At 36.2% G+C, this 27,682-nt stretch overlaps 1 protein-coding gene across 2 annotated transcripts; it reads left to right on the top strand.

Moving 5' to 3' along the window:
* The first annotated feature begins 60 nt into the window (after positions 1–60).
* On the top strand, positions 61–27,649 carry CFAP36 (cilia and flagella associated protein 36). Of its 2 annotated transcripts, XM_069494597.1 has the most exons (12): positions 61–260; positions 693–766; position 1,003; positions 2,873–2,937; positions 4,230–4,331; positions 13,185–13,299; positions 16,729–16,816; positions 18,619–18,670; positions 20,743–20,845; positions 26,481–26,620; positions 26,816–26,962; positions 27,482–27,606. In XM_069494597.1, exons 1-12 carry the CDS (start codon positions 146–148, stop codon positions 27,581–27,583), a joined length of 1,104 nt encoding a protein of 367 aa, XP_069350698.1. In that variant the 5' UTR covers positions 61–145; the 3' UTR covers positions 27,584–27,606. The 2 variants fall into 2 exon arrangements, with proteins under 2 accessions (XP_069350698.1, XP_069350699.1); XM_069494598.1 differs by lacking the exons at positions 693–766; position 1,003 and having other exon boundaries at positions 27,482–27,649.
* The last annotated feature ends 33 nt before the right edge of the window (positions 27,650–27,682 follow it).

The raw sequence follows: 27,682 nt of genomic DNA, 5'->3' as shown, positions 1-27,682 counted from the left end.
TTGGTTTGTAGCTTCCATCCAGGCGGTGGGGCGACTGCGGGGCCAACTCTTCCGCGACTCCCTCTAGCCCACCGCGGCCGGAAGTCCTTCGCAGACACAGGGGGTCTGGCCTAGGGATCCGCGTTGCCCAGTGCGGGGTGGGGGGATGGCTGCGGAAGAAGAGGAAGAGGTAGAATGGGTGGTGGAGAGCATCGCGGGGTTCCTGCGAGGCCCGGACTGGTCCATCCCCATCTTGGACTTTGTGGAGCAAAAATGTGAAGGTAAAATTGACAATCCTTTCTCCCCGCTCTCACTCCAACGGTCGGAAGGAAGATGGTCTGCACAAACCATCTCTCCCCATCCCTGTCTCCACCCCTGTCTGCCAGGTTGAGAGCTGGTTACGTTGGAGGAATTGCGTTCCCTCTGCTGGTGTTTTCCTTCGCGGACCTGAAAATGGGGACCGAGACTCCCCTCTCCCTGGGCCCAAGCTCAGGTCCAAAAAACATTAGACTTTAATCCTATGTTCAGTCTTTCATACCATATCGCAGGTTTTTGCCCTGGGTAAGTGGACTGTTTGGGTGGGCATCTTTAACAGCTTTCCCAGTGATTTGGGGGGAGAAGCGTCATTTTACCTCTGAATTCCTTATTATTTCTAGCATTTTGCTTGTGTAGTCAGTTTAAGAAATGCGAAATGATTCACCCCAGACCAACAGTTGACTGCAAAGGAGGGCATATGATTACTCCAGCAGGCCCAGAGCCAGTGATCTCGGTGGCCTGTATTCCCCTTGTTGATCTCTCTGATTCTTGGCTATACCAAAAATGGTGGTGGTGGTTATCTTCTAACAAATGAGACGTATAGGTGTGGCATAGTATTCCCTGTGAGGGACTGACACCTTCGGGTTCTGATCAGTTCACGCTTGGAACACATTGAATTCTTGGAGACAAATTGGAGCCCAAATGACCCAGAAACCATGTCATATGAACAACTGTTATTGTGGTGGTTTAGCCTGGGAAGACTTAGAGGGTAGTAATGTCCATTTGTCATTTACACGTCTGTCTTATGTTGAGATAGAGGAGATTCGGTTATCCAACGGTTGGCTTTCCTGTATGACCTTCTAAGACCTCTTTCAACCCTAGGATTTCATGAATCTGGTAAAGATGAAATTTAGTTTGACCACTGAATGTTTTCATTACATTCTCATTGCCATAATCAAAATGCAAATAATAATTATTAAGTGTTATAGTTTTTAAGGATGTTCAAAAACACAATAACTTATATTTGTACTCCTTTTGAGAATTTAAAATGCTATTATGAGACTGATAAGGCATGGGGAATACTGACCTCCTTTAGAAGAGAGAAGAAATTATGTCACCTTTTGATTCCATTTACCCCACTGAAACTAAATGCTGGAATGGAAAAAAATTAAAGCATTGTTCATCTTTTTATCTCCAAATGTCAAAAGTGGCCGCATCTCAACAATAACGTATCTGATTGTGTGATTTTTATGGGGAAGCAGTAATTTACAGCCTTATAAACATGTACTGTGGTGATTTGCTTTCAGAATAAACTGAAAATAGCTTAAGTAGCTGCTGTATTGCTTGTATGTACAGTGTTACATAGAGCTGATGCCAGGGTAAATATTAATAGAAGTGACATGCCAGTGACACTTGAAATAACTGTTTATACTTCACTGACTTGGGGTTGTCATTGTGCTCTTCTCTACCTCAGATCATTTAAAGACTAGTTTTATACAACTTTGTGACATCAGCCTTTATTTCTACAAACATTTATTGTGTCCTTGGGTCAGAAGCTGGGGATAGCAAGATTAATAAAACAAAATCCCGTGCTTGAGAAGTTTATAGTCTAGTGGGGAGGACAGGCAGGTAAACAATAAAATAGAGTGGTAGGTGCTATAATAATGGTAGGCGCATGGTGCTGTATCTTACAAGAGTTCAGAGGAAGGGATCTAACTAGCCTTGCAGTTGGGAGTGGGTAGCAAGTCATGGAGAATGTGCCACTTGGCAATATTTTGAAGAATGGTTGGGAGAGAAAGGGAGAAGGGAGTGGAGTAAAGCAGAGGCATGGAGGTTTGAAGTGGTGTGTGTTATGTTTGGAGATGTTTCAAGCAGTTTTGTATTGTTAGGCGTGTAAGGTTTGGGTTTCAAGAGTGGTGGGAGATTAGACACGGGATCTAATTATGGAGAGCCTTGTCTGACCTAAGGCTTTTGTGCTTATTCTCTAGGCAATGAATAGTTGTTGAAGAGGTTTAAACCAAAAATTGCAGAAGTTAGTTTTGCATTTTAGAAAGGTGATTCTGGGGGAATGAAAAAAAATGTTTATTGTTTACAATTCCTGGGTTTGTCCTGTTTCCCTAATTAGATTGTAGCTTCTTGAGAGAATATTTATCTTTCTAATCTACATTGTTTCACACATAAGATCATTCAGTAAACATTTGCTGTGGTTTTACTTATTTTAACTTCATTATTGATCTGCCATAGCATAAATGGCCTAATCACTTTCACTAAAATTTGTATCAGCAAAGTTCCAGTACAGTAAAGTAATCTGGAGCCTGATTTAATATTCCATTAAAAGTTTATGAAGACATTGTTGCCTTATATTATTGATTGAAAAGTGGAAAATTAGTGTTTGTCTTAAATATGAGGTAGTGTTTTTTCTCAAGTAGGAGAAAAAAATTTGTTTACAATTAGTAGTATATATTTATATATATATTCGTTTATATATTTTTTTAAAGAAAAACTTAAGGAATTCAAAGTTGAAGAGCTAGGTTATAAGAATGATAGTTCTATTTGTAAGGAGTAGATTTTTATATTTATTTGTATTAATGAAAGGATTTGTTTTTTTATACTATGCAATATTTTCTTTTAAATTTAGTTTTTGATGATGAAGAGGAAAGCAAATTGACCTATACAGAGATTCATCAGGAATACAAAGAACTAGTGAGTATTTTTTTTCATTGATTTTTAAAGGTAATTAGGACATTACTTGTAGCTTTTCTCAATTTAAAAAATGAATTTTTTTTTCATTAAAATTCTTTAATTTTACAAAAATCCAGTCTACCCTAACATTACTTCTAGTTATATCAGGCTCCATGGGTTCTCTGAGCATCTTACCCTTATGACTTCTTTTTTTTTTTTTTTTTTTTTTTTGATTAATGAGTACATTTATTTGATAGTTTGCTGCCAAAATTTTGCTACTTATAATTAAATCATATTTCCTGGTCTTTCACTCCCTCCCCCCGCCCCAGTGAATCACATGTAAAATAGTCTCACTTACATTAGTATTAATAACAAGTCTAAGTTTAAACAAATACATAGTAGCTCCTCGTCTCTGGAAATTTTTAAGCAGAGGTTAAAGCCCAGTAAACTCCATTCTCATCGACTCATAAAAGTACAAACCCTAAAATAATATTCTGGCACCTCAATATCAAAACACTTTTATAATACCAGAATATGTGATAGCCATAATACCAATTCTGAATTATTCAAAAGTGGATTACAATCAGTACCATTTTAGTGCTAAGTAGGTTTCGTTTTTTTCAAAGCTATTCATTTATTAGAACCAATCATCTAAAAAGCATTTTAGTATATTATCGAGCACCCACTATGCTCCAGGCATTGTTCTAGGCTCTAGAAAACAGACAAAAAATCCAGCTCTAATGGAGTTTACATTCTATTGGAATATTTATTTCATTAGGTACTCAATTAAAATATTCAAGATATTTGATTTACTCAAATATCTTACTGTAATTCAAGCCTTAATTTCTTTTTCTTTTTTTTTTTTTATTCATGATAACCTTATGACTTCTTATCTCTTCTACTCAAGCATCTAAGAAATGGTTTTACAACAGCTATTTACAGGTTCTTGCATCTAATCTTTAAATTTTATTCTTATTCTGCTAATGCATTCAGGGATGTTATTCATTTAGTCATGGTTTTCTTGTGATTTTTAAAAATGCCTCTAGGTAGCAGAAGAATTATGTCATGCTGAACTTCATAATCCTGACTTCAGGATTTATTTCTAGTAGAGGAAATAAAATTTCATGTGATTTTCTGAAAAAACATTAACTTTTTGGTGAAAGACATTGTCACTACAATGTAATATAATACCATGTAGATTCATATTTACAAAAAAGTATTTGATTATAGTTTTCTGAACTCAATACTTAATATGCAAACTGTCATTTAGAATTTTTCTATGTAATTATACAAGTTAAACTTTCTTTTTTTAGGTTGAAAAGCTGTTAGAAAATTACCTAAAAGAAATTGGAATTAATGAAGATCAATTTCAAGAAGCATGTACTTCTCCTCTTGCAAAGACCCGTACATCACAGGTTTTTCTTTTTGTTATTTTGCTAACATACAGTTTCAACAAAAATGCCCAGGGTTTCATTTAAATTTGAATGTTTGATTGTCAAAGTATAATATTTTAGACATTGTGAGAGGTGAAAAGATAATTCATCATATATGGGTTCTTTTTAGAGCAACCTTGACCAATGATAATTTGAGGTATTAATGAACTGATATAATTAAAAAGGAACTTTCTGAACTCAGAACTATAATAAGATCACAGGGTTTATCCAAAGTACTGTTTTATTTATATAGATCTCTGATAATTCTGCAGTTTTTTATTTTTTAGGCATTTCTTTTTTAATCTTAGCAGATCCAGAGTCTGTTAGTTCCTGGGGCTTCCTTCTCTTGGAACTTCTTTTTTTGTCTCAGTTGTGCAGAGCTGGGATGAAGTAGATATGTTTATTTATAACTAATGTTTATTGAAAACTTGTGCTAGTTGATATTTTAGGAATTTGACATGTATTATCTCATTTAATCTTACTAACACCTCTTACAATATGGGTACTCTTTAACTTCAATATGGAAAGGAGGAAACTGAAGCACAGAGATACTAAGCAGCTAGTCCAAAGTCCACAGCCAAATAAGTATTAGCAGAGCCAGTAAATGAGCCCAAGCAATCCAACTGAGAGCCCTTGCTCTGAAGTTGAGAATAGGGATATGTTGCTACAACCCAAGTAGCCTTCTTCTCAAAAACTGGCTTTGGCTTCCCATGCTCTACCAAATAAACTATAATTCCTTGACAAGATACAGTGAAGATTATCTATAATATAATGTGACCCCAAGTTGCATTTTCAGCCTTGATCTCATGCTGTAGTTCTCCAATACATTGTGTAATACATTATTCCAAGCCACTCACTCTTATAAGCATCTGATAGGTACTTGGCTTTGCTCATGCTATCCCTTAACCTGTAATGTACAGCCCCCTCCCCAACCCACTCCACCATCCCTTCCCTAATTCAGAGAAATCTTTCTCAGGGGCCTGGCTGAAATGCTACTGGTTATGGCAACTCTGCCATTTCTTCTAGTCAGACCAGAACCATTCTACCTTACTACTAGGTACTTTTACATTGATATTTTTGGTATTCCACTTTGGTATTGAATTACAGTTTGCTACAAGTCTGTTTGCCCTACTATGTTGTAAGTCCTTTGAGCTGTTTTTAGTAACTTTGTATCCCCAGCTACTTGCACAGAGGTGAAAACTTGGTTCCTAGCAGGTAGTTCTCAATAAATGCATGTTAAATTATCTTGTTATTATGGCCTAGAAGAGATTGCTTTGACTACTGTTTAATCCAGCACTTCCTGGTACAGTTCTTTTTTGCACAACTTCTCATTTAATGACCTCTAATTCTAGAGATAGAAAATCTTAATATAACATGACATTTGAAAAAATAATATTTAAATGCAATTGGTATGCCCAATTAATGTAAAAAAGTCAGATTTTATTAGTTTATAATTCTATAAAGCTAAAGTTGTTTTACAGTTCAGCAGTAGTTTTTGTTCTATGTGTACGATAGTTTTAGTCTAAGAAATAAAAACAGGCATTATTTTCTTCTTTTTAGTTGAATAGGAAGAATTTGATGGAAAATTATTAACTGACATTTAAATTTCTTTTAAACCACTGGTATTTGTTTTTATTTTCCTTTTTCAGGAATACTTTTGTGCTTTGGTTAAAATTTGTTAACCTCTTAAGCTATTGTGAATGAATCTGAATTCATGAATGAAGATGTTTGTAGTAATTGTAGATACAATTGTCTTTTGTTTGCATTATCAGGATAACTTTATATTATTTGTAAAGCTAGATGTTCACAGTTTTAAAATAATGTTTTCGGATCAAGATCAGCACGCCTTTCTCTTTTATTCTCCTATACACCTTTTGATTGATTTGGAGATGATTGGTGGCACAATTTTATTATATACAAATTAGAAAGCCTTTTGAAACAGACCTGCATTTGAGTCCTAGAGCTTACATTTACTAGCTGTCAGACCTCAGACAAAAGCTGTTTTACAGTTTTATTTTCTTAACCATTCTGATTCTCAGTTTCCACATCCATAAAATAGGGATAGAATCTACTTTGAAAGATTTTTGTGACATTTAAGAGATAACGTACATAAAACATTTAGCACAATGCCTGGAGTATATCAGGTGGTCTATAAATAAATGGAAGCACCTCTTAATTAATGGTAGCTATTCTGGTGGTTGATTAGCAGTGTGCTAATTAGGCCAGGATCACAGATTCAATCCCTCTGTGGACTAGTTAACATTATTCTTTACTGGTGCAAACTTTTAGATACCAAATAGCAACACTGAATCAGCACAAGACTATCATCGGTACTGGAAAAACAGCTTGAGGCACATACACGAAGATTAGATTATGCCAATATGAGGTTCCTAAGAACTCAAGAAACCAACTGTGTGCCCTAGGTAATTTGGGAGGTAATTTTTGTTTTGGTTTGGTTTGCTTAGTTTGGTTTTGATTTTCTAAACCAGCTGCCTCCTCCCATTGAGTACTGTTAGAGCAGACTTCCAAAATTCTTTTCACCTGGTTTGCTTATCATTACACCTAGACCACTGATCCTGGCATACTCTTTGTGTATTAAAGCCAGCAGGAGAGGCAGGAGTGCATCAGCTAAAGAGCTCTAGGAAAAAAAAAAAAAAAAAACCCAACAAAACCCAACTTTTTAACAGTGTGTTTTTTTGTTATATATGTACGGTTTCTAAAAAAATACCCATGAATTAGGATATAATTCTAAATATGTTTGTAAAAATATGATAATATAATAAATACTGAAATATTTATTATTTCAACTGTCTTCAGTTGAACTTTGGAATTTTGATTAGTGAAAGAAGCCAGTGTGAAAAGCTGTGGTATTTCCCAATTAAAATAGACAAAAATGACTTCCTTCATTGCTTGTGATTTTTTGGTGAGGATAAAGCTTATCATTAATTTCAATGTATGGCCAAAGCCAGGGACTTCTAATGGCAAGAAACAAAAGGTATTTTTGTTTTTGTTTTTTACTTGACTTGCTTTGACCTTTATAAGATGGAAATAACAGTTTCAGACATGCTTGTTTTATAATAATAGTAATTTGGGAAAATTGTTCTTTTTTCCCAATAATTTGCATTGTTGAAAGATTACATATGTGATGTTACCATTCAGTTTCTAAAAATCTGCACAGAATAATTAACAATATTTTGTGTGAGTGCTAGTAAGATTTTGATTTTTAAAAATTAATAGACTTTATTTTTTAGACCAGTTTTAGATTTATAGAAAATTGAGTTTCCCTTATTAACATCTTGCATCAGTTGGTACATTTGTTACAATTCATAAACCAACATTGATGCATTATTGCTCACTAAAGTCCATAGTTTATGTTAGGGTTCTTTCTTTGTCATACAGTTCTGTGGGTTTTGCCAAATTCCTGTAATGTATCCACCCTTATGATACCATACAAAATAGTTTTCATTGTCCTAAAAATTTCTTGTGCTTTACATATGCATCTCTTCTGGCCTTGGCTCAAACCCCTGGCAACCACAGGTCTTTTTATTGTCTCCATAATTTTGCTTTCTCCAGAATGTCATAAAATTGGAAACATACAGTATATACCCTTTTCAGACTGGCTTCTTTCACTAATCCGTATGCACTAAGGTGGTTCTATTGTTTTGTGCCTTGATAGCTCATTTCTTTTTATTACTGAATAATATTCCATTTTATGGATGTAGCACAGTTTATCCATTTATCTTTGGAAGGAAATCTTGTTTTTTTTTTTTTTTTTTTTGAGACAGAGTCTCACTCTGTTGCCCAGGCTAGAGTGAGTGCCATGGCGTCAGCCTAGCTCACAGCAACCTCAAACTCCTGAACTCAAGCGATCCTCCTGTCTCAGCCTCCCGAGTAGCTGGGACTACAGGCATGCGCCACCATGCCCGGCTAATTTTTTCTGTATATATTTTTAGCTGTCCATATAATTTCTTTCTATTTTAGTAGAGATGGGGTCTCGCTCTTGCTCAGGCTGGTCTCGAACTCCTGAGCTCAAACGATCCGCCCACCTCGGCCTCCCAGAGTGCTAGGATTACAGGCGTGAGCCACCGCGCCCGGCCGGAAATCTTGTTTTTTTCTAGTCTTTAGCAATTATGATAAAGCTGCTATAAAATGCAGGCTTTTGTGTGGACTTAAATTTTCCAGCTTATTTTGATAAACACCAAGGATTCAGAGGAAACAGACCTGGAGGAGAAAAAAAAACACCTAGGAGTGGGATTGTTGGATCACATGGTAAGACAGTTTAGCTTTGTAAGAAGTTGCCAAACTGTCTTCTAAAGTGTCTGTACCATTTTGTGTTCCCACCAGCAATGACTGGGTGTTCCTGTTTCTCCATATCATACCCAACAATTGGTATTGTTGGTTTTTTTGGATTTTAGCCATTCCAATAGGTGTGTAGTGGTACTTCATTGTTTTCTTTTGCCCATTTTTAAATTGTTTGTTTTCTAATTGTTGCTTTAAGAGTTCTTTGCATATTTGGAGACAAGTCCTTTATCAGATAAGTGTTTTGCAAATTGCAGAATTTTTCTTCTGTGGCTTGTCTTTTCATTCTGTTAACAGTGGTATCTTTCACAGAGCAGTTTTTAATTTTAATAAAGTCTGATTTATCAATTTTTTTCTTTCATGAATTATGCTTTTGGTGTTGTGTCTAAGAAGTAATTGCCAAACCCAAGGTTACCTGGTTTTTCTCCTATGTTACCTTCTAAAAGTTTTATAATTTTATTTTTTACATTTAAGTCTATGCTCTATTTTGAGATAATTTCTGAGAGAGGTGTGAGGTCATTGTTTATTTTTTAGCATGTGGATGTCCAGTTGTTCCAGCACCATTTGCTGAAAAGACTGTTGTTTCTCCATTGAATTGCCTTTGTTCCTTTATCAAAGATCCATTGACTGTGTTTGTATGGATCTATTTTTGGGTTCTGTTCTGTTCCATTGATCTGTTTGTCTGCTATGTAACCAATACCACATTGTCCTGATTATTGTATTAATAACTTTTTGGCTTTGAAGTCAGGTCGTGTCAGTCCCCTAACTTTGTTCTTCTCAATATTGTGTGACTACTCTGAGTCTTTTGCCTTTCCATGTAAATGATAGAATCAGTTTATCAATATCCACAAAATAACTTGCTGGGGTTTTTGTGAATCTGTAGATCAAGTTGGGAAGAACTGACATGTTAACAATGAGTCTTCCTATTTATGAAGATGGAATAACTTTCTATTTATTTAGGTCACCTTTGGTTTCTTTCATGAGCACCTTAGTTTTTCTCATATAACTCTTATGCATATTTTGTTAGATTTCTTTTCTTTTTTTTTTTTGGAGACAGGTGTCTTGCTCCATTGCCAGGGATAGAGTGCAATGATGATAATATCATAGCTCACTGCAACCTCAAACTCCTAGGCTTAAGCCAGCCTCCTCCCTTCAGCCTCTCAAGTAGCTGGGACTATAGGCCCGGACCGCCATGCCTGGCTAATTTTTGTATTAATATTTTTTTATAGAGGCAGTAAGGGTAGGGGGTGCAGCGGGGTGTGTGTGTGGGAGCAAAGTGCTAGGATTACAGCTTTAAGCCATGAGCCTGGCCTAGATTTATTTCTAAGTACTTTCTTTTTTGTGGTATTAATATAAATTATATTGTTTTTAATTTCAAATTCTAATTGTTTATTGCTTGTATATAGGAAAGCAATTGTTTTTTGTGTAGTAACTTTGTATCCTGCATCTTTGCTTTAATTGCTTATTAGTTCTAGAAGTTTTTTTTTTTTTTTTCCTTGAGATGGGGTCTTGTTCTGTCACCCAGGCTGGAGTGTAGTGGTATGATCATAGCTTACTGCAGCCTCGAATTCCTGGACATAATCGACCTCCTGCCTTACCTCCTGAGTAGCTGAGACTATAGGCATGCACCACCATACCTATGAAATTTTAAAATTTTTTGTAGAGACAGAGTCTTGCTGTGTTGTCAAGGCTGGTTTTGAACTCTTGGCCTCAAGGGATTTTCCCACCATGGCCTCCTAAAGTGCTAGGATTATAGGTGTGAGCCATGCTCTGCCCAGAAGTTTTTTTAAAATTGATTTTTTTAAAAAATTTTCTACAGATAGTCATGTCATCTGTGAACAAAAACAGTTTTATTTCTTCCTTTTCGATGTGGATGCCTTTTATTTCCTCTTTTTGTCTCACTGTATTAGCTAGAACTTTCAGTATGAGGTTGAATGAGAATAATGAGAGTGGATGGACATCCTTGCCTTATTCCTGATCTTAGTGGGAAAGCATCTAGCTTCTTACCATTACGTATGATGTTAGCTGTAGGGTTTTTTTTTAATAGATATTCTTTATCAGGTTGAGGAAATTCCTTTCTATTCCTAGTCTGCTCAGAGTTTTGTGTTTTTTTAATCATGAATTGGTGTTGAATTTTGTCAAATGCTTTTTCTGTGTCTATTGATAGGATCATATGGTACTTGTCTAGTCTATTGATGTCTGTTATATTGATTGATTTTCAAATGTAGAACCAGCCTTGTATACCTGGAATAAATCCCACTTGGTTGTGGTATATAATTCTTTTTGTACAACATTGGATTTAATTTGCTAATATTTTGTTGAGGATTTTTGCATCTCTGTTCATGAGAGATGTTGATCTATAGTTCTCCTTTGTTGTAATGTCTTTGTCTAGTTTTGGTATTAGGGTAATGATGGCCTGATAGAATGAGTTACAGCGTATTCCCTCTGCTTCTATTTTCTGGAAGAGATAGTAGAGAATTGGTATAATTTTTTCCTTAAATTTTTGGTAGAACTTACCATTGAACCCATCTGAGCCTCATGCTTTCTGTTTTGAAAAGTTATTAATTATTGATTCTACTTCTTTAATAGATATAGGCCTATTCAGATTATCTGTTCTCCTTGTATGAGTTTTGGCAGGTTGTGTCTTTCAAGGAATTGGTCCATTTCATCTAAGTTAATCAAATTTGTGGACATAGAGTTGTTCATAGTATTTCTTTATTTTCCTTTTACTGTTCATGGGATCAGTAGTATAGCCTCTTTTTCATTTCTTTCCTTTTTTTTTTTTTTTTTCTTGAGACAGAGTCTCACTCTGTCACCTGGGCTAGAGTGCAGTGGTATCATCATAGCTCACTGCAACCTCAGACTCCTGGGCTCAAGTGATCCCCCTGCCTCAGCCTCCCAAGTAGCTGGGACTACAGGCATGTGCCACCACGTCTGGCTAATTTTTTTTGTTTTGAGTAGAGACTGGGTCTTACTCTTGCTCAGGCTGGTCTCGAACTCCTGAGCTCAAACAATCCTCCCACCTCGGCCTCCCAGAGTGGTAGGGTGACAGGCCTAACCACTGTGCCCCACCAAGGACCACACTTTGAGAAGCCCTGCATTATAACTTTAAGTATCAGTTCTATCTTTGACTTGTTGATAGAAGCTCTGGTTGACACATTGCCATCAATAGAAATACTTTCAGGTGTTAGTGATGAGGATACGGTACATAGTATTACTAATAAGAAATCTGTGAAGCCCCAAAGTTATGTGGTGGCATAATCCCATAAAGGTGCTCTAGCGGACATTGCTGATTAATCACAGAGGCTGCCCACAATTGTTTTCAGTACCAGGCTCTGGGCTGCAACTTTCAGTCAAACACAGATGAAGCCTATTTCCCATCCCCTGCTTTGGGGCCTTTTGGACAGTATTTGTGAATTTAAGAGAAAAGAAACGTTCCATCTTTTTCCCCTGCAGTTGACTCCCTGTCACAGAGAAATGTTTTTGCACTTTACCATTGTTTTGCTATACTGCGGATGTCTAGGATATGAGCTGGTTGCTGGGGGAAGTACTCTTTCTTCTTCCGAATGGAGCTCTTTGATGAAGCTTTTGTCAAGGTGTGCTTTATGACATTATGGCTGCTGTCTGCCTAGTAAATAGTACATCCTTGGTTGCGTGTGGTCAGCCTTTCCATTAATCTCATGTAAAGCTGAAAAAAAGATGATCTGAGTTTTTGTTTGGGTTTTCATGCATTTCAAATCTTATTCTACTTATTGATTGGCTTGGGAATTGGTTTGCGCCTGACTATGTAATGTTCTCAATAGTTAAGGAAGTATTAATGTGGATACTGTACAGTAGACACCTTTATTTTTAATTTGTTACACTTTGAACACATTAACTGACATGTGAATTGTTTTTAACTCATGCTAGTTTTTGATCTTGGGGCCTCATGAAGCATACGTAACTCCCACATCTCTTTACCTTGGGAGCCAAATGAACTATTGCTCAAGTTACATATAACTCACGCACAGAAAACAATAAAAAATAGCAAATTTTTAATTAAAAAGGATTGTTTTTTTTTTGAAGTTTTTATTCTATTTTAGTTATTAACATCATGGCCCCAAGGAAAAAAAATTTTTTTCTAGTGTGTCAGTCAATGTGTTAAACAGTACATTTCAAATGACAGAATATAAGCCAAATAGATATTATTGTTTTGGCTAAAAAACAATCCATATACTGAAGCGATAACTTTAAAGAAGTATGCCAGATTCCTGTGTTGTTTTTCAGAGTCACTTAGCACTGGCTTATTTGGAAGATGCGTCACTGACAACCTCAGCTTCTGCATGCGTGGGGTTTTGGAGAGTCAACCTCTTGAGAACCCTATTTTAAAGACTTCTAAAATAAAATTTAAAAAGTGTCCCTTTGAGTCACCTAATTATAAATAATAATGCAACATTCTTGAATTAATGCACTGTCTTGTAGTGGAAATGATTTGCATGTGTGGGAAATAGCTTTAAAACTTGAATCTTCATTTAACTTCCAGGCTTCTTTCCACAGGCTATCTTGCAACCTGTGTTGGCAGCAGAAGATTTTACTATCTTTAAAGCAATGATGGTCCAGAAAAACATTGAAATGCAGCTGCAAGCCATTCGAATAATTCAAGAGAGAAATGGTAAAATGTTGAAGTTAGAAATCTAAATGCTAAATGCATTTTTTTTTTTTTACAGTTTTGACTATTCTGATTCTAATATAGTCTTAAATGTAGCTGCCTTGTATACGTTTATTTCAAGTTCAAAAATCTTTGGCTGACTTAAGAGATTTAAGAGTGTAAACCTCCTGATCTGTGTGTATTTGACATTTTAAAGAAAGCAGACCAGAATTTGATTTAATGATGTTTCAGATTTCAGAGAGCTCGATTTTCTGCCCAGCCATCGTGATTATAAATTCAGTATTTTCTGGTGGTCAGAGTTACAGTTACTGTTGAGAGAAGGTGACTACCCTTTTCCTCCTGGCTTATCATTAAGACATTGTAGGAGACAATGGTTCTTATGCCTTAGCAAGCATTGGAAACAGTTGGAGGGCTTGTTGAAACACATATGGCTGCCTCCTAGTTTCTGATTTAGTAGGTCTGGGGTAGGACTTGATAATTTGCATTTTTGATAAGTTTCCAGGTGATGCTGAAGGTGCTGGTCCTGAGACTACACTGAGACCCACTGTTCTAGGGCAGCGGGCAGATACTATTGCACCAGTGTCAGGTAGAAGAGGAAACAGAACTCAAAGTCCTAGTAACTCTTCTTGGCTTTATGTTTTCCCTGACTCTGTGCTCAAACTTACTTTCTCTAGCTCTTCCTGCTTTTGTTCACTTCTTGAGTAACTGAACTACACTTGACATCCTAACTCAAAACAGCCGAATTAACTGTACTTCTTATTGTGCCATCTCCTTTTCAACCCAGATTATCATCTCTATTTCAGATTTCTGGCTCTGGTAATCTCACCTTAATTCCTCTGTGTTCCTTTGCTCGGTGGATTACCACTGACATTCTTTACCATGGTCTGTAACCTCTCTAATGGATTGGCATCAGGACCTTTCCTTTAATTGTTTCTTGAAGATACAAGAGCTACAGTTCAGTTGTATTGTTTGCTCTTAAGGATCTAGAGCACACAACAATAGGGCTTCTGTTGTTATAGGGCAAACGAGAATGTTGCAGTACCCAGTTGGGATTTTCCTTCTCATTTGTCCCTTAGAGCCAGCCACCATCATAACCATCCACCAAAATCCTAATACACTTGCCCCAGCAGGTAATAGAGCTGTTGTCTCTGGGTAGGAGATAACACCATTCTAAACCTGAAGAATGCATGACACAGTGTTGTTATGTTGGTGTAAATAAGTTTGGAAAATAGGCTCTTTGTCTTTCTACTATGGTTTGCTGCATAAAATTCTTTCCTCTGAATTTTCCAGAAACTATGCTTTATTCTCACCTTTGGGATAGAGAATTTTAATAATTATGTTAGTAAATTTTTTTTGTGGGGATCATTTTTGATAAAAATAAACAGTGAACTTGACATTGGCACTCTAGTTTCCAATTTGGAATTTAACTGGAAACTTATTGAGATTTTAATAAAAAGGGAATAAATACATATAGCTTGTATTATCTGGATACTTCAGGCTGCCAGTAACAGAACACCCCGATGAAAATGGCCTAAGCAATTTGAAATTATCATCTCACAGAACAAGAAGTCCAGAGGAAGGGAGGGAAAGAAGATAGGTTTGGGGTTAGCTTAGTGGCTCAGTGATATTATCAAAGACCCTGGCACTTTCCCTCTTTATACTCTTCCATTCTCAGGATCTTCTCTTATGACTGTACTCTGGCTGCATTGAAAGCAGACTTAACAAGTTTTCATGAAGCAAAGGAATGTTTCCTCCTGTACTCGTTTTGTTAGCAAGACAGCAATTTCATGGAAGCCCTCTAGGAGTTTTCTCCTCAGGTCTTGTTGATCAGGATTGGGGTCATTTGCCTTTCTAAAACCATCTGGCAGGAGAAATGAGATCATTATGATTGGATTAAACCAACCACGAGTCACTGTCCTGGGATTGGGGAGGGCCCTGCCTCTAAGTAATTAGCTGCCTGATAACTGCACAAAACCTGGCTTATGTTAGCAAGGGAGGAGGAGGGGGGAATGATGTGGAATAGTGGCTGCTGTCACACGATAGTGTGGGACAGTTTGCTTACATTTAAGCATAAACTAATACTTAATTTCTGCTACAGAATTTTTAAAACACGTATTTAAGAATGTTGATTAACTTAGAGCCTGGGTGAGTACCTTACATCAATGTTGATTGTACTGAAAACTGCAGATTGTTTGAAAATTGTCTTTGTAGTGAGGAAAATTTGAAGGCTCTCTGGATTCTTGGTTGTATCTTATAAAAGAATTTCAGGAAAATGAAAATCAGAGCATTATTTTGATGGTTTTGAAGTACTTCGTACTGTTATTATTCTTCCTGTAATAGTTTTAATTTTCCTTAGAAAGATTGTCAGGGGAATAATAACTTTGTATCTTTTGATTGAGCAAAAATGCGCTTAAGATTAATTGAATGTATAGATGTCAGTTTTCTGTGTGATATTGTATTGCTATAGTTTTGCAAGATGTTACCACTGGGGGAAACTGGGTAAAAGGTATGTGGCATCTTACTGTGTCATTTCTTACAACTGCATGTGAATCTACAGTTATCTCAAATGTTTAATTTTTAAAAACACATTTAAACATCAAGGGGATTAGAATAATAAAGCCACTTTAGAGCAGATCCAAAATCCTATAGTCATATATGGATAAAGAAATGGAAGGTAAAAAAAAATTAAGAGACATTCTGCTAATGTGGAATATAATTATAGATATGAACAGAACACTTATTGCCACTCTACCTGCTTCTCAGGAAGATATAAGTAATAAAGTAAATTAAGCTAACATTTTAAATTACTTGCCATGAATTTTTATTTTCTTGGGCTGAAGTTGGTACTGCCCTAGTTTATGGTTATTAGACCAATATTGGAACAGAAGCTGCAAGGGCAAAGATTGTTTTATTCAACTTTATATCCCTCCAAGGTGCTTAGCACCATGCTTTTATTGCATATCGTAAGCAGGCCCTTTTCAATAGCATTTGTTGTCGTAAGAATGAAGAGTAGTAAATGCTGTTTCAATTAACAAAATTATATTTTGTTTTGTTAACTCTTCCCATTTAAGGGACACCTTTGAGAGCATAGTTTTATTATTAACCTTAGGTTAATAATTTCCATGGTGTATCCTCAGACACTATACGATTATGGAAGAGAATAGCTTATATTAATTAATTTGTACTGCCATATATCATTGTTATTTTTCATAGCCAATACAAATAATTACTAAGAGATATTTCCAGGTAAAGTTATGGCATTTTTGGTGGGGATTATTCCATAAAATGAGAAAAGGTTAAAAAGATGACAGTTCAAAAGGTAAGAGCTTGAAATGTTTTTTAAAGTGATCTTATGCTAATTTGTACTTGATGAACAGTGAACTGTTTTTGGTTGAGTTGATAGTCTTTCATGTGGTCTTTGATTTTAAACAGGTGTATTACCTGACTGCTTAACAGATGGTTCTGACGTGGTCAGTGACCTTGAACAGGAAGAGATGAAAATCCTGAGGGAAGTTCTTAGGTACCCTTCTTATTTTTTAATTGAATAATTAGTAATATTATATCTGTATGTATGTTTTTTATCCAGAAAATATTATGAACTAATAAAATAGCTAAATTCTCTACTGAAGACCATCAAAATGATTTGTCATTTTATTTTATTTTTTAAAACTTTTATTTTTTAAGGCTAATGAAGCAATTTATCATTTTATAACTATGTATATATTTCTTAATGGGTAGAAAAAATTATTTTCAGATGACTCATACCAGGTCATCTCAAATGAGGGAGTCTCTTCCCACCCCCATCATAGGACTAGGAAAGTAGCCACCAATGGGAAAAAGTTGCAGTAGACCCAGCCTGATCCCTGGAGAAGGATGTAGTGACTTGAGCTAAGCAGCATACTCCACGGCTTCTGGATCTCAGTATTGAAGTGGCTCATTCTAGGTGTCTCACAGTAGGAGGCTAGACATCCAGACTCCACAGATAGAGTATCTGACTGGGTGACAGTGACCTGCAAGGGAGGGAGGACAGCAAGAGGCGTCTATCCCAGATGAATATCTTGCTGGTCTCTTCCTCTTCCCGGTTACATGATTCTCAGTCAAATGCCTGGCATGGAGCTTGCAGCCCACTAATGGGGCCCACACAGAACTAGGAAAGGTTAGTGGACATTTATTTTTTCCTTGGGCCTGTTGTGTCCTGACCTCTATGGGAATTTTGGAAGGAAGGGGCAATTGCAATTCCTAATTTTTAAATCTCCAGTGAGAATGTACTAAGTTTAGGGCAAAAAGACACTTGCAGTCACTGTGTCACCTGCAGAGTAGGACTATGGCCTTTGGGCATACCTCTCTAGCTGTACCACCATAAATGACCATCTTCTAGCATTCTCTAGTCCCCCTACCTATCCATCTTGTCCCACCTCCAAAGCAGAAGAGAGGATAGGAAGGATGGTTAGGAGGATGGGCCTAGTGGGAAACTATGGCAGGAGCTCCAGCACTTAGTGGGTAATTTCAGGGGATTTGCGTGATTATGGGAGGGAGGCAGATGTGTGGGTGAACTCAGCCTTTCCCGCGAGATCCTCCTTTGGGTGGCAGGGGCAAATGGGAGCCTGAGACAACACAGAATGCTTTGAGTTTATAGATTTAAAAAGAGGTAAGGGTATTTGCTTCAGAGGACTGGCAAAGTTTTGACTTGGACTGGTTGCATTGGTTGATTGGTGGTCTGAAAACTGGTCAGCACTGTACATTTAGGTTTTATTTTCTAAGAGCTTTTGAGGGTCTATACTACTGAGGGTCTATACTACTGTGTAAGTATAGTTATGAACACGTACAACAGTTGACCTTGGCTATTTTCCTAAATCAGACTGTCTCAGTGAGCTGTTTACAAAAGTGAGTTTGGCATAGTGGCACCGGGAGTACTTTATGATAGCTCAGATGCCACTGGAAAAAGCTAGAATGAGAGGAGCAGTGGTGCTTATCAGGCGGGGTATAACTGATCTCTCTAAAGGAAGATCAAAGTCTTCATTCACAGGATTTGCCATTCAAATTTGGGTTTAGAATTTCAAATCTGGTGGTCTTTGATCAGCTAGGATGCATTCAAATTTCTAGAAGAAATGGGTAGACCTGTATTTCCTGTTGCTAACTGTATTATGCTGTGTATGCCTACATATGTCCTTCGCATTTGACTGTAAATTACTTTAGAGCAAGGCCTGATTATTTCCCATCTTGTGTCCAGAATGCTTTGCTTACTTGGGTTAGTATGTTGCATATTTGTTCTTCGACTAAAAAGGAAAATTTACGTTTCTACCTTATTTTTGTATATTTCAGAAAATCGAAAGAGGAATATGACCAGGAAGAAGAAAGGAAGAGAAAAAAACAGGTGCTTGCAGAACATATAACAGAATTGCTGTTACTCTTATTAAGTTTACACCTAATTTTTGCTGTTAAAATTTAAGCTTATGTGGAAATACACCTCAGAGTATTCATATTGTCCTGGCAAGTTCTAAGCATTTATATTTAACTTTTTATATTTTTAATGTAGAAAGTATATACTTTCTTATAAGAATGTATACTTTGTTTTAAAGCAAATTACTTTCTTTATAACTTTATTCACTTTATAATTCATCCAGCAACCTAGCTTTTAAGTTTCATAATAGAGACCAAGATTATTAACTCAAAAACTGTAATACCATTGTGATTTTGGGAGCTTCCTTATAAAAATTCTCCTAAATTTTATGAATAAAAGGAGATTAAGAAAAACCTGTTACTTTCCCATTCTCCTTGACTACTTTACTATGTTGAAACAGCAATTACAACTGCCAAAGGTACCCCGTGGGCTTTAATATTATCAGCTTAAAGCTGAATGATTCAGTAACATATTCCCTGGCATACTGTTCTTCCATTAACAACCGTTTCCATAAACTGCCTAATCATGCCTGGGGATAAATTAAACATGTATCTGGCTGAGGTGAGGGAAGTTAGTATTTATTCCTTCCTCTCCCCTTCTCCAGCTGCCTCTCCATGTTTTCCCAATCTCCCTGAAGGGAAGAGAAACCTAATATAAACTCTCAATCACTTGAGAGTTGTCTTCCCTTTTCCCCTACTCTGAATCACTATGATACATGCTTGTATCATTTCACTGTCTTTGAAAAACCTATTTTACTCCAAGGTACCCAATGAAGAGCAGAAGGAGGAGATATGTTTTAAGATTAAAAGGTGATTTAGTATCTTTGAGTAAATAATTTTTTAGTAAATGGAAGTGAAGTTCTTAGCTATTAATAAGGATTTTTAAATATAAGGGTGTAGAACAAAAACCAATTTGAAACTACTACAGAAGGCCGGGTGTGGTGGCTCACGCCTGTAGTCCAAGCACTCTGGGAGGTCGAGGCAGGGGGATTGTTTGAGCTCAGGAGTTCAAGACCAGCCTGAGCAAGAGTGAGACCTTGTCTCTACTAAAAAAAATAGAAAGAAATTAGCTGGACAACTAAAAATATATAGAAAAAATTAGCCAGGCGTGCTGGCACATGCCTGTAGTCCCAGCCACTCGGGAGGCTGAGGCAGAAGGATTGCTTGAGCCCAGGAGTTTGAGGTTGCTGTGAGCTAGGCTGATGCTACGGCACTCTAGCCCGGGCAACAGAGCGAGACTTTGTCTCAAAAAAAAGAAAAGAAAAGAAAACTACTATAGAAGACATTAGTATTAACTCTCTGATTTATATGTAAACTATGTGAGGTTTTTTGAATAAAATTATGTTTTAGGGGGGCATACAATTGGTTTTTTTTCTTTTGAGATCTTTTGTTGTGGAAATTTTCAAACATACAGAAGTAGAGATGGTAATAATACTGAACTCCCATGTGTCCATCACGCAGCATATAGGGGCTTATGGTTTAGATATCCATGAACTGCCTAATAAGTACGTGTGGTTGGATTTTCCTCTATTTCTAAGGAAAATTGAATTAATGTCAGCTTACTTCTTTCCAAGATTTAAATGATTTCTTTGCTTTATACTGTTCCATTTTAAAAATGGAAATAAAGCAATTTGTGACTACTCTAAGCATTTTATAGTAGTGGTATATGTATTATTTTCAGTAGAAAAACACTTTATATAAATATTCAGTGATTTTATTTTTGTTGGAGTATATCAGTTTCTTGCTCAGGGTCACATGAATAGAGTGGAGCCTGGGTTTCAACCCAGTTTTTGCTAAATCCAAAGTCCTAACCATATTAGTTACCCTTAGCACTGCATGATTGGAAATGAAATGTTTACTTACCTCACAAACTAGGAAATGTAAAATGCTAGCAGCATCTTAAAAACTTTGGAAGTAGAATTTCTTCATTATCTTCTCAGTAGACAATAATTTTTTTAAAAATGTTTTTGGATTTTTTAAGGTAGTAGATTAGTCAAAATTAATCTAAATTGTGTTTTTTAAAAACTGTATTATGGAATCCTGAAGTTATCAGAGGCTAAAACAGAAGAGCCCACAGTGCATAATAGTGAAGCTACAAAACTGAGTAATTACCAAGGAGATGGTGAGCATTTTGCACACCCAGCCTCAGGTAAGGTTGAGGTACACTGAACTTTGTCTAATAATATGAATCGTAAACATTGTATGGAGTGTGTTACTTTCTCACATATATTTAACCTTCAAAAACCCTGGGAGGGAGTATTGAATGGCTTTGGTATTTAAAATTCTTTGTAAATTTAGTTAAAAGAATTGTGGGTAAGAGATATTCAGCTGAAAGATAGGGTGTGGTCCCCAAATTTCCAAGTAAATGCTGGAACCCAGAGCAGTGAGCAAAACTCCTTGATAGAGCCACCAGCCTTTGTGCCATGGCTACAGTATACAAGATAAGTTCATATAACATTTGATATTCTTTTCCTTGCTCACAGTTATAGGGTGTTTATGAATGAGAAATTGTACTTGGAAAGATAATATTAAATTCCTTTCCTAATGAATTAAAGCACAAGTAGAAAATAAGATGTAGCCAGTTTGTCCAAATATTTAGTCAGAAATTATATCTTTGAAACCAAAATTGATGAGAATCCTTGTAGGAAATGTTAGTGGATGAACTTGTTCAATATGTAGCAAATCTGCTTCCAAGATGCTCTGATTTCTTGTATAAGAAAACAATTTCCTGAAACAGAAATTGAATCATGGTCATGATTTCAGTTCATTTTATCATGGATTCCTATGGTTTTGAATAAATATCCTTTTATCAATTAAAAAGAAAAAAACCTGTGAGGTAAATATAATCCTTACTTTTATCTTCTTGAAAAAAGAAATTCACAAAAGCTGAGTGACTTGTCTAAGATCACTGAGCTCTTAAATGGTACAATTGTGATTTCCCTTGGTCTTCTGACTCTAAATATTGCATTCTACACTTCAGAAGAACTTCTATAATTGAGGGAAGTTTGATGTTTACCCATTAATTTTTTATGTAAGTTGGGGAAAAACTTTATTTTTTTAGAGCAGTTTTAGGTTCACTGTAAAATAGAGCAGAAGATACAGAGATTTCCCATGTAGTTTCAGCCCCCACACACGCATAGCCACTCCCATTATCATGGTACATTTGTTATATTGGTGAACCTACACTGACACAACATTACCATCCAAAGATGACATTAGGGTTCACTCTTGGTGTGTTGTACATTCTGTGGGTTTGGAAAATGTATAATGGCATGTCTCCATGATTATAGCATCATACAGAGTAGTTTCACTGCCTTAAAAAATCCTCTGTTCTCTGCCTGTTACCCATCCCTTCTCCTAATCCCTGGCAACCACTCATCTTTTTACTGTCACAATAGTTTTGCCTTTTCCAGAATGTCATATAGTTGGAATCATACAGTATGTAGCCTTTTCAGATTGGCTTCTTTCACTTAGTAATACGCATTTAAGGTTTCTCCATGTCTTGTCATGGCTTGGTAGCTCATTTCTTTTTACCACTGAATAATACTCCATTGTCTAGATGTGCCACAGTTTGTTTATTCATTCATTTGCTGAGGAACATCTTGGTTGCTTCCAAGTTTTGTCAATAATAATAAAGCTGCTATAAACATCCCTGTGCAGGTTTTGTGTGGATAGAAGTTTTCAATTCCTTTTGGTAAATACCCAGGACATAATTTTCAGTTCCTCTGGGTAAATATGATATTGCTATATCATATAATAAGAGTATGTCTGGTTTTGTAAGAAACTGCCAAACTGTCTTCAAAATGGCTGAACCATTTTGCATTCCCAGCAACCATGAATGAGAATTCGTGTTACTCCACATCCTTGCCAGCATTTGGTGTTGTCAGTGTTCCAGATTTTGGCCATTCTAACGGGTGTGTAGTGGTATGTCGTTTTATTTACATTTTCCTGATGACATATGTTGCGGAGCATCTTTTCATAGCTTATTTGTCATCTGTATATCTTCTTTGGTGATGTGTCTGTGAAGGTCTTTGACCCATTATTTTAATTGAGTTGTTTTTTTTCTTATTGTTGAGTTTTAAGAATTCTTTTTATGTTTTAGATAACAGTCCTTTATCAGATTTGTCTTATGAAAATATTTTCTCCCAGTCTGTGGCTTGTCTTTTCATTCTCTTGATATTGTCCTATGTAAGGTATTGCTCTGTAAGAGCAGAAGTTTTAAATTTTAATGAAGTTCAGCTTATTATTTCTTTCATAGGTTGTGACTTTGGTGTTGTATCTAATAAGTTACCACCATACCCAAGGTCATCTAGGTTTTCTCCTATGTTCTAGGATTTTTATAGTTTTATATTTTATATTTAGGTCTTTGATCTATTTTGAGTTAATTTTTGTAAAGGATGTAAATTCTGTGTCCAGATTCTTTTTTTTTTTTTGCACGTGGATGTCCAGTTAAGTTGTTCCAGCACCATTTCTTGAAAAGATTATCTTTTCCCCATTTTATTGCCTTTGCTCCTTTGCCACAGATCAATTGACTGTTTTTATGTGGATTTATTTCTGGGCTTTCTATTCTATTCCATTGATCTATTTGTCCATTCTTTTGCCAGTACTACATTCTCTTGATTACTGTAGCTTGAAGTCTTTAAGTTGGGTAGTGTCAGTCCTCCAACTTTGTTCTTCTTCTTCAGTATTGTGTTGGCTATTCTGGGTCATTTGCATCTCCATATCAATGTTAGAATCAGTTTGACAATAGCCACAAAATAACTTGCTGTGATTTTGATTGGGATTGCATTGAATCTGTAGCTCAAGTTGGAAAAAACTGACATGTTGACACTATTGAATCTTCCTATCCATAAACATGGAATATGTCTCCATTTATTTAGTTCTTTGATTCTTTCATTAGACTTTTGTAGTTTTCCTTGTATAAATCTTGTGCATGTTTTGTTAGATTTTATATCTATTTCATTTTTGGGATGCTAACGTATTAGTGATACTGTGTTTTTAATTTCAAATTCCATTTGTTCATTACTGGTGTAAAAGAAAGTGATTGACTTTTGTATATTAACTTCGTATCCTGTTACCATGCTATATAGTTACTTATTAGTTCCATTTTTTTGTTGATTCTTTTGGATTTTCTACATATACAATCATGTCTTCTACAAATAAAGGCAGTTTTATTTCTTCCCAATGTACCTTTTATTTCCTTTTCTTGTCTTACTGGATTAGTAGGACTTTTAGTATGATTTGTTTTTTTTTTTTTTTGAGACAGAGTCTCACTCTGTTGCCCAGGCTAGAGTGAGTGCCGTGGCGTCAGCCTAGCTCACAGCAACCTCAAACTCCTGGGCTCAAGCGATCCTCCTGCCTCAGCCTCCCGAGTAGCTGGGACTACAGGCATGCGCCACTATGCCCGGCTAATTTTTCTATATATATATTTTTAGTTGTCCATATAATTTTTTTCTATTTTTAGTAGAGACGGGGGTCTCGCTCTTGCTCAGGCTGGTCTCGAACTCCTGACCTTGAGCGATCCACCCGCCTCGGCCTCCCAGAGTGCTAGGATTACAGGCGTGAGCCACCACGCCCGGCATGATTTGAATCAGAGTGGTGAGAGGGGACATTCTTACCTTGTTCTTGATCTTAGTGGGAAAGCTTCTAGTGTATCACCATTAAGTATGGTGTTAGTTGTAGTTTTTTTGTAGATATTTTTTATCAAGTTGAGGAAGTTCCCCTCTATTCCCAGTTTACTGAGAGTACCCGTTGATTTTAAGGAACTGTATTCTTAGTTAACGAAATAATGGGGGCATATGGAACCAGAAGCAGGTTTATAAAGTCACCTTGCTTCTTTCTTCCTAGGAAGTCTAACCATTTCTTTCTTTTCTTTTTCATATTCTGCAGATTGTAAGTAGAAATCACCTCATTTGAATTATATCTATGAAGTTCATGCTTTAGATGTCTGTGCTCTATTTTAACTTGCTTACCCAAATTTAACTTTGTTTCATACTGCCCTAAGTATATATACTGTTTAAATCTTGTGTCTGATGTAATTTTAATAAATTTACTTTGTCTAGTTCCTTATCTATTAAGTGAAGCTATAGAAAACTTGATCTCAAATCACATATAATTATGCACATTAATGGCACAGAATGGCAGATAATTTCAAAAGTAATGATTTTAATTTTCATGACTTTTTTTTCCAAAAATGGGCATTTCTGATATTTCAGGGAATCACTCCATATAAAGTGATGGAAACTGATTATGAAGACTTAATTTTGGAAGAATCATGAAGGTGTTAAACCTCCTGTCTTGTCCCTTTGTTGACATCTTTCCCTGGTTGCTGCTAGCAATGGATAGCATATGTTCTCAGATTGATGCTAAGAGTTGCCAGAGATGAGAGGATCTTTCTTTAGGGTTTCTGGCTTTCTGATCCTCTTTTCCCAGAAATCAGAGAAGCTAAGTATTTTGGTTTCAAGTACTTTCCTCTCTAGGTCTGAGAGTGCACAATATGTTCATAATTAACCAACTCAAGGCAAGAACTGTTCAGAATAAGTAGTAGAGTTGAATTTAAATGCTTATATGTATGAATTCCTCCCTCCTTGGGAATAAATTGAACTGTCCCTTCTCCAGCCCTCTGGTTTTATCTTTGGGGGCTAACGTTACCCCTGCTAAAGTCACCATCAGTAAGAATGGCAGTGTTTTCATTCTCTCTGCGTATTATGACCAATTTGTTTAGGCTCATCTTTATTTCTGTCTAAGTTAGTTCTTTAGCTCCCTGTCTAGGTTAGTTTGGAGTGTTGGCTCCAGCTCATTTCTTCCGTGGAGATTTCCCTTACCGTCCAAGGGCCTGTAGCGCTTTTCTTGCTCCACACTCCCTGGCACTGCAGTCGGTCCACTTACTCCACGCTAGAGCAGTGGTCTGCTGCCAAGTTTCTTGCACAGGCAAATTCTGTTTCCAGTTCTAGTATATATGCTGGCATGATTTTTAATCATTTAGAGACATGTGTACTGTGGTCTTCCATCATGCTTTTAGTTCTTAGCATCATTTTAATGTAAGTCTTTGCTTGTCTCACTGTGCTTTCTTTCATAGCCCATGTACTTACACTGAAAATGTTTTATATTTACAAAAAATTCTATAATAAAAAGTGGCTCAGAGAAGCAATTAGAATGTTAATTCTATCTCTTGGCACAGTCACCAAATAATTGGAAAGTAATTGAACGTTCATGTTTATATGTGCTTCCAAGTTCTGCTTGCTTTAGAAATCTTTACATTTTTTTAATACACTGGAGGGTTTATAGTTATCTTCAACACATAATTACAAACAAAAATTATCGGTATTACTGGCACTTGCAATACAAAAAATTATAGCATTACATTAATTGTTCTGAAAATATATGGTGATTTACAGTTTCTACCTGCAAGCAAAAGTTTGGAAACTGATTACATTATTAGTAAAGGTTTAGTGTACTGTTTATTTGGCTTATGTAGCAACCTTGATTACATTATAGTGTGGTTCTATCTTTTTATAGCTATAGTACTATACAAACAGGAGCTTGGTACTTGTTGAAATGTCATTATTCATAAGGTGAGAAACTGTACTTCAAGGTCCTTAAGGACAGAGACCATGTTTATTATTCTTATCCACTGCCTGGCACAATGTAGGCACCGAATATGTGCTGACTGAATGAATACGAAGAAAAACAAATATTAACATTAGCTCATTTTGGTGAACCTAGACTGATACTTAGTATTTCTTATAATATTCTAATTGGTCTCATTGTCTAATTACTACCAGAAGTTAAAGTGCATTTTGCCAATCAGCCAGTACAACCCTTGGCAAGAAAGGTGGAATTATTGCCTGAAACTTCCTCCCTCCCACAAAAAGGCCTGAAGATTCCTGGCTTAGAACATGCAAGCATTGAAGGACCAATAGCAGTAAGTAAAAGACATCACTTTTTAAGAACTATGAGCAAAATGGCAAGGCACTAGGAACAAACAATATAAACAGCCATACACCTGAGTCTTGTTATGATCTTGAACTCAAATTTCTAACTGAATCAGTCAGTGGGTATCTGTGCCACTTCTTATGTAGACTTGAATTTAAATAGTTACTTCTCTTACTTGACCCAGAATTTATCAGCACTTGGAACAGAAGAGCTTCGGCAACGAGAACACTATCTCAAGCAGAAGAGAGATAAGTTGATGTCCATGAGAAAGGATATGAGGACTAAGCAGAAACAAAACATGGAGCAGAAAGGAAAACCTGGGGAGGCAGAGGTATGGCCAGCCTTAATGTGTCAAAATCTGCAAATCTAGAGATGGAATTCTCAAAATCAGAATGTGTACAAGAAAGCTTGTGAGGAATTTTGCTTGTAGATCCATTCATAGTAACCACCCTGCTAGTGCAATAGCTGCTGAGTACTTTCTACGAAGTGAGATAGTGTTGATGAGGATTTTGTGAGGTAGAAATAATAGCAGTTTCGTTATGCATTGTTTTCTTAAGGTGTTTCTTCACTTGCCCTGCTCTAAATGCGTAAGGGTCGGTGGTCTTTATGAGCCCTCTGAAATGTTCGAAATGTTTCGTCATAAAGCAGCATCAGTACCCCAGTCACCATCTCCAACAGGCTTCATCAAGAAGTCTGATTTTACAAAGAAGAGATTTAGGAAACCTAGTCTGTGTCTAGTTTCCCCTTAATGCCCTTAATCTTTGTTCATTTGAGGCAATATGGTGGGAATTTTATACAAATGAACCCATTTTATGCTGTAGCCAATTTTTTTCTTTTTTTCTTTTTAAAGGAAATGACAGAGAAACCAGAAATGACAGCAGAGGAGAAGCAAACATTACTAAAGAGGAAATTGCTTGCAGAGAAACTTAAAGAAGAAGTTATTAATAAGTAATAATTTTAAGAAATTTAGCAAAACAGAAATTCAAATTTTCTTAAAAATAAATTATTTAACCCTTACGTGGAGCCTTTTAGTTTCAAACAAATACTTTTG

The sequence above is a fragment of the Eulemur rufifrons genome, chromosome 19, assembly GCF_041146395.1.
Source record: "Eulemur rufifrons isolate Redbay chromosome 19, OSU_ERuf_1, whole genome shotgun sequence".
Classification (NCBI taxonomy): domain Eukaryota; kingdom Metazoa; phylum Chordata; class Mammalia; order Primates; family Lemuridae; genus Eulemur; species Eulemur rufifrons.
The sequence above is the reverse complement of the archived record's forward strand: the minus strand, read 5'-3'. Positions and strand labels throughout refer to the sequence as shown.

Coding starts and splice junctions, on each gene's coding strand:
- CFAP36 (XM_069494597.1), top strand. CDS start 146: ATGGCTGCGGAAGAAGAGGAAGAGGTAGAATGGGTGGTGGAGAGCATC. Junction 2,938..4,229: donor ATCAGGAATACAAAGAACTA/GTGAGTATTTTT, acceptor TTCTTTTTTTAG/GTTGAAAAGCTGTTAGAAAA. Junction 26,621..26,815: donor GCATTGAAGGACCAATAGCA/GTAAGTAAAAGA, acceptor TACTTGACCCAG/AATTTATCAGCACTTGGAAC.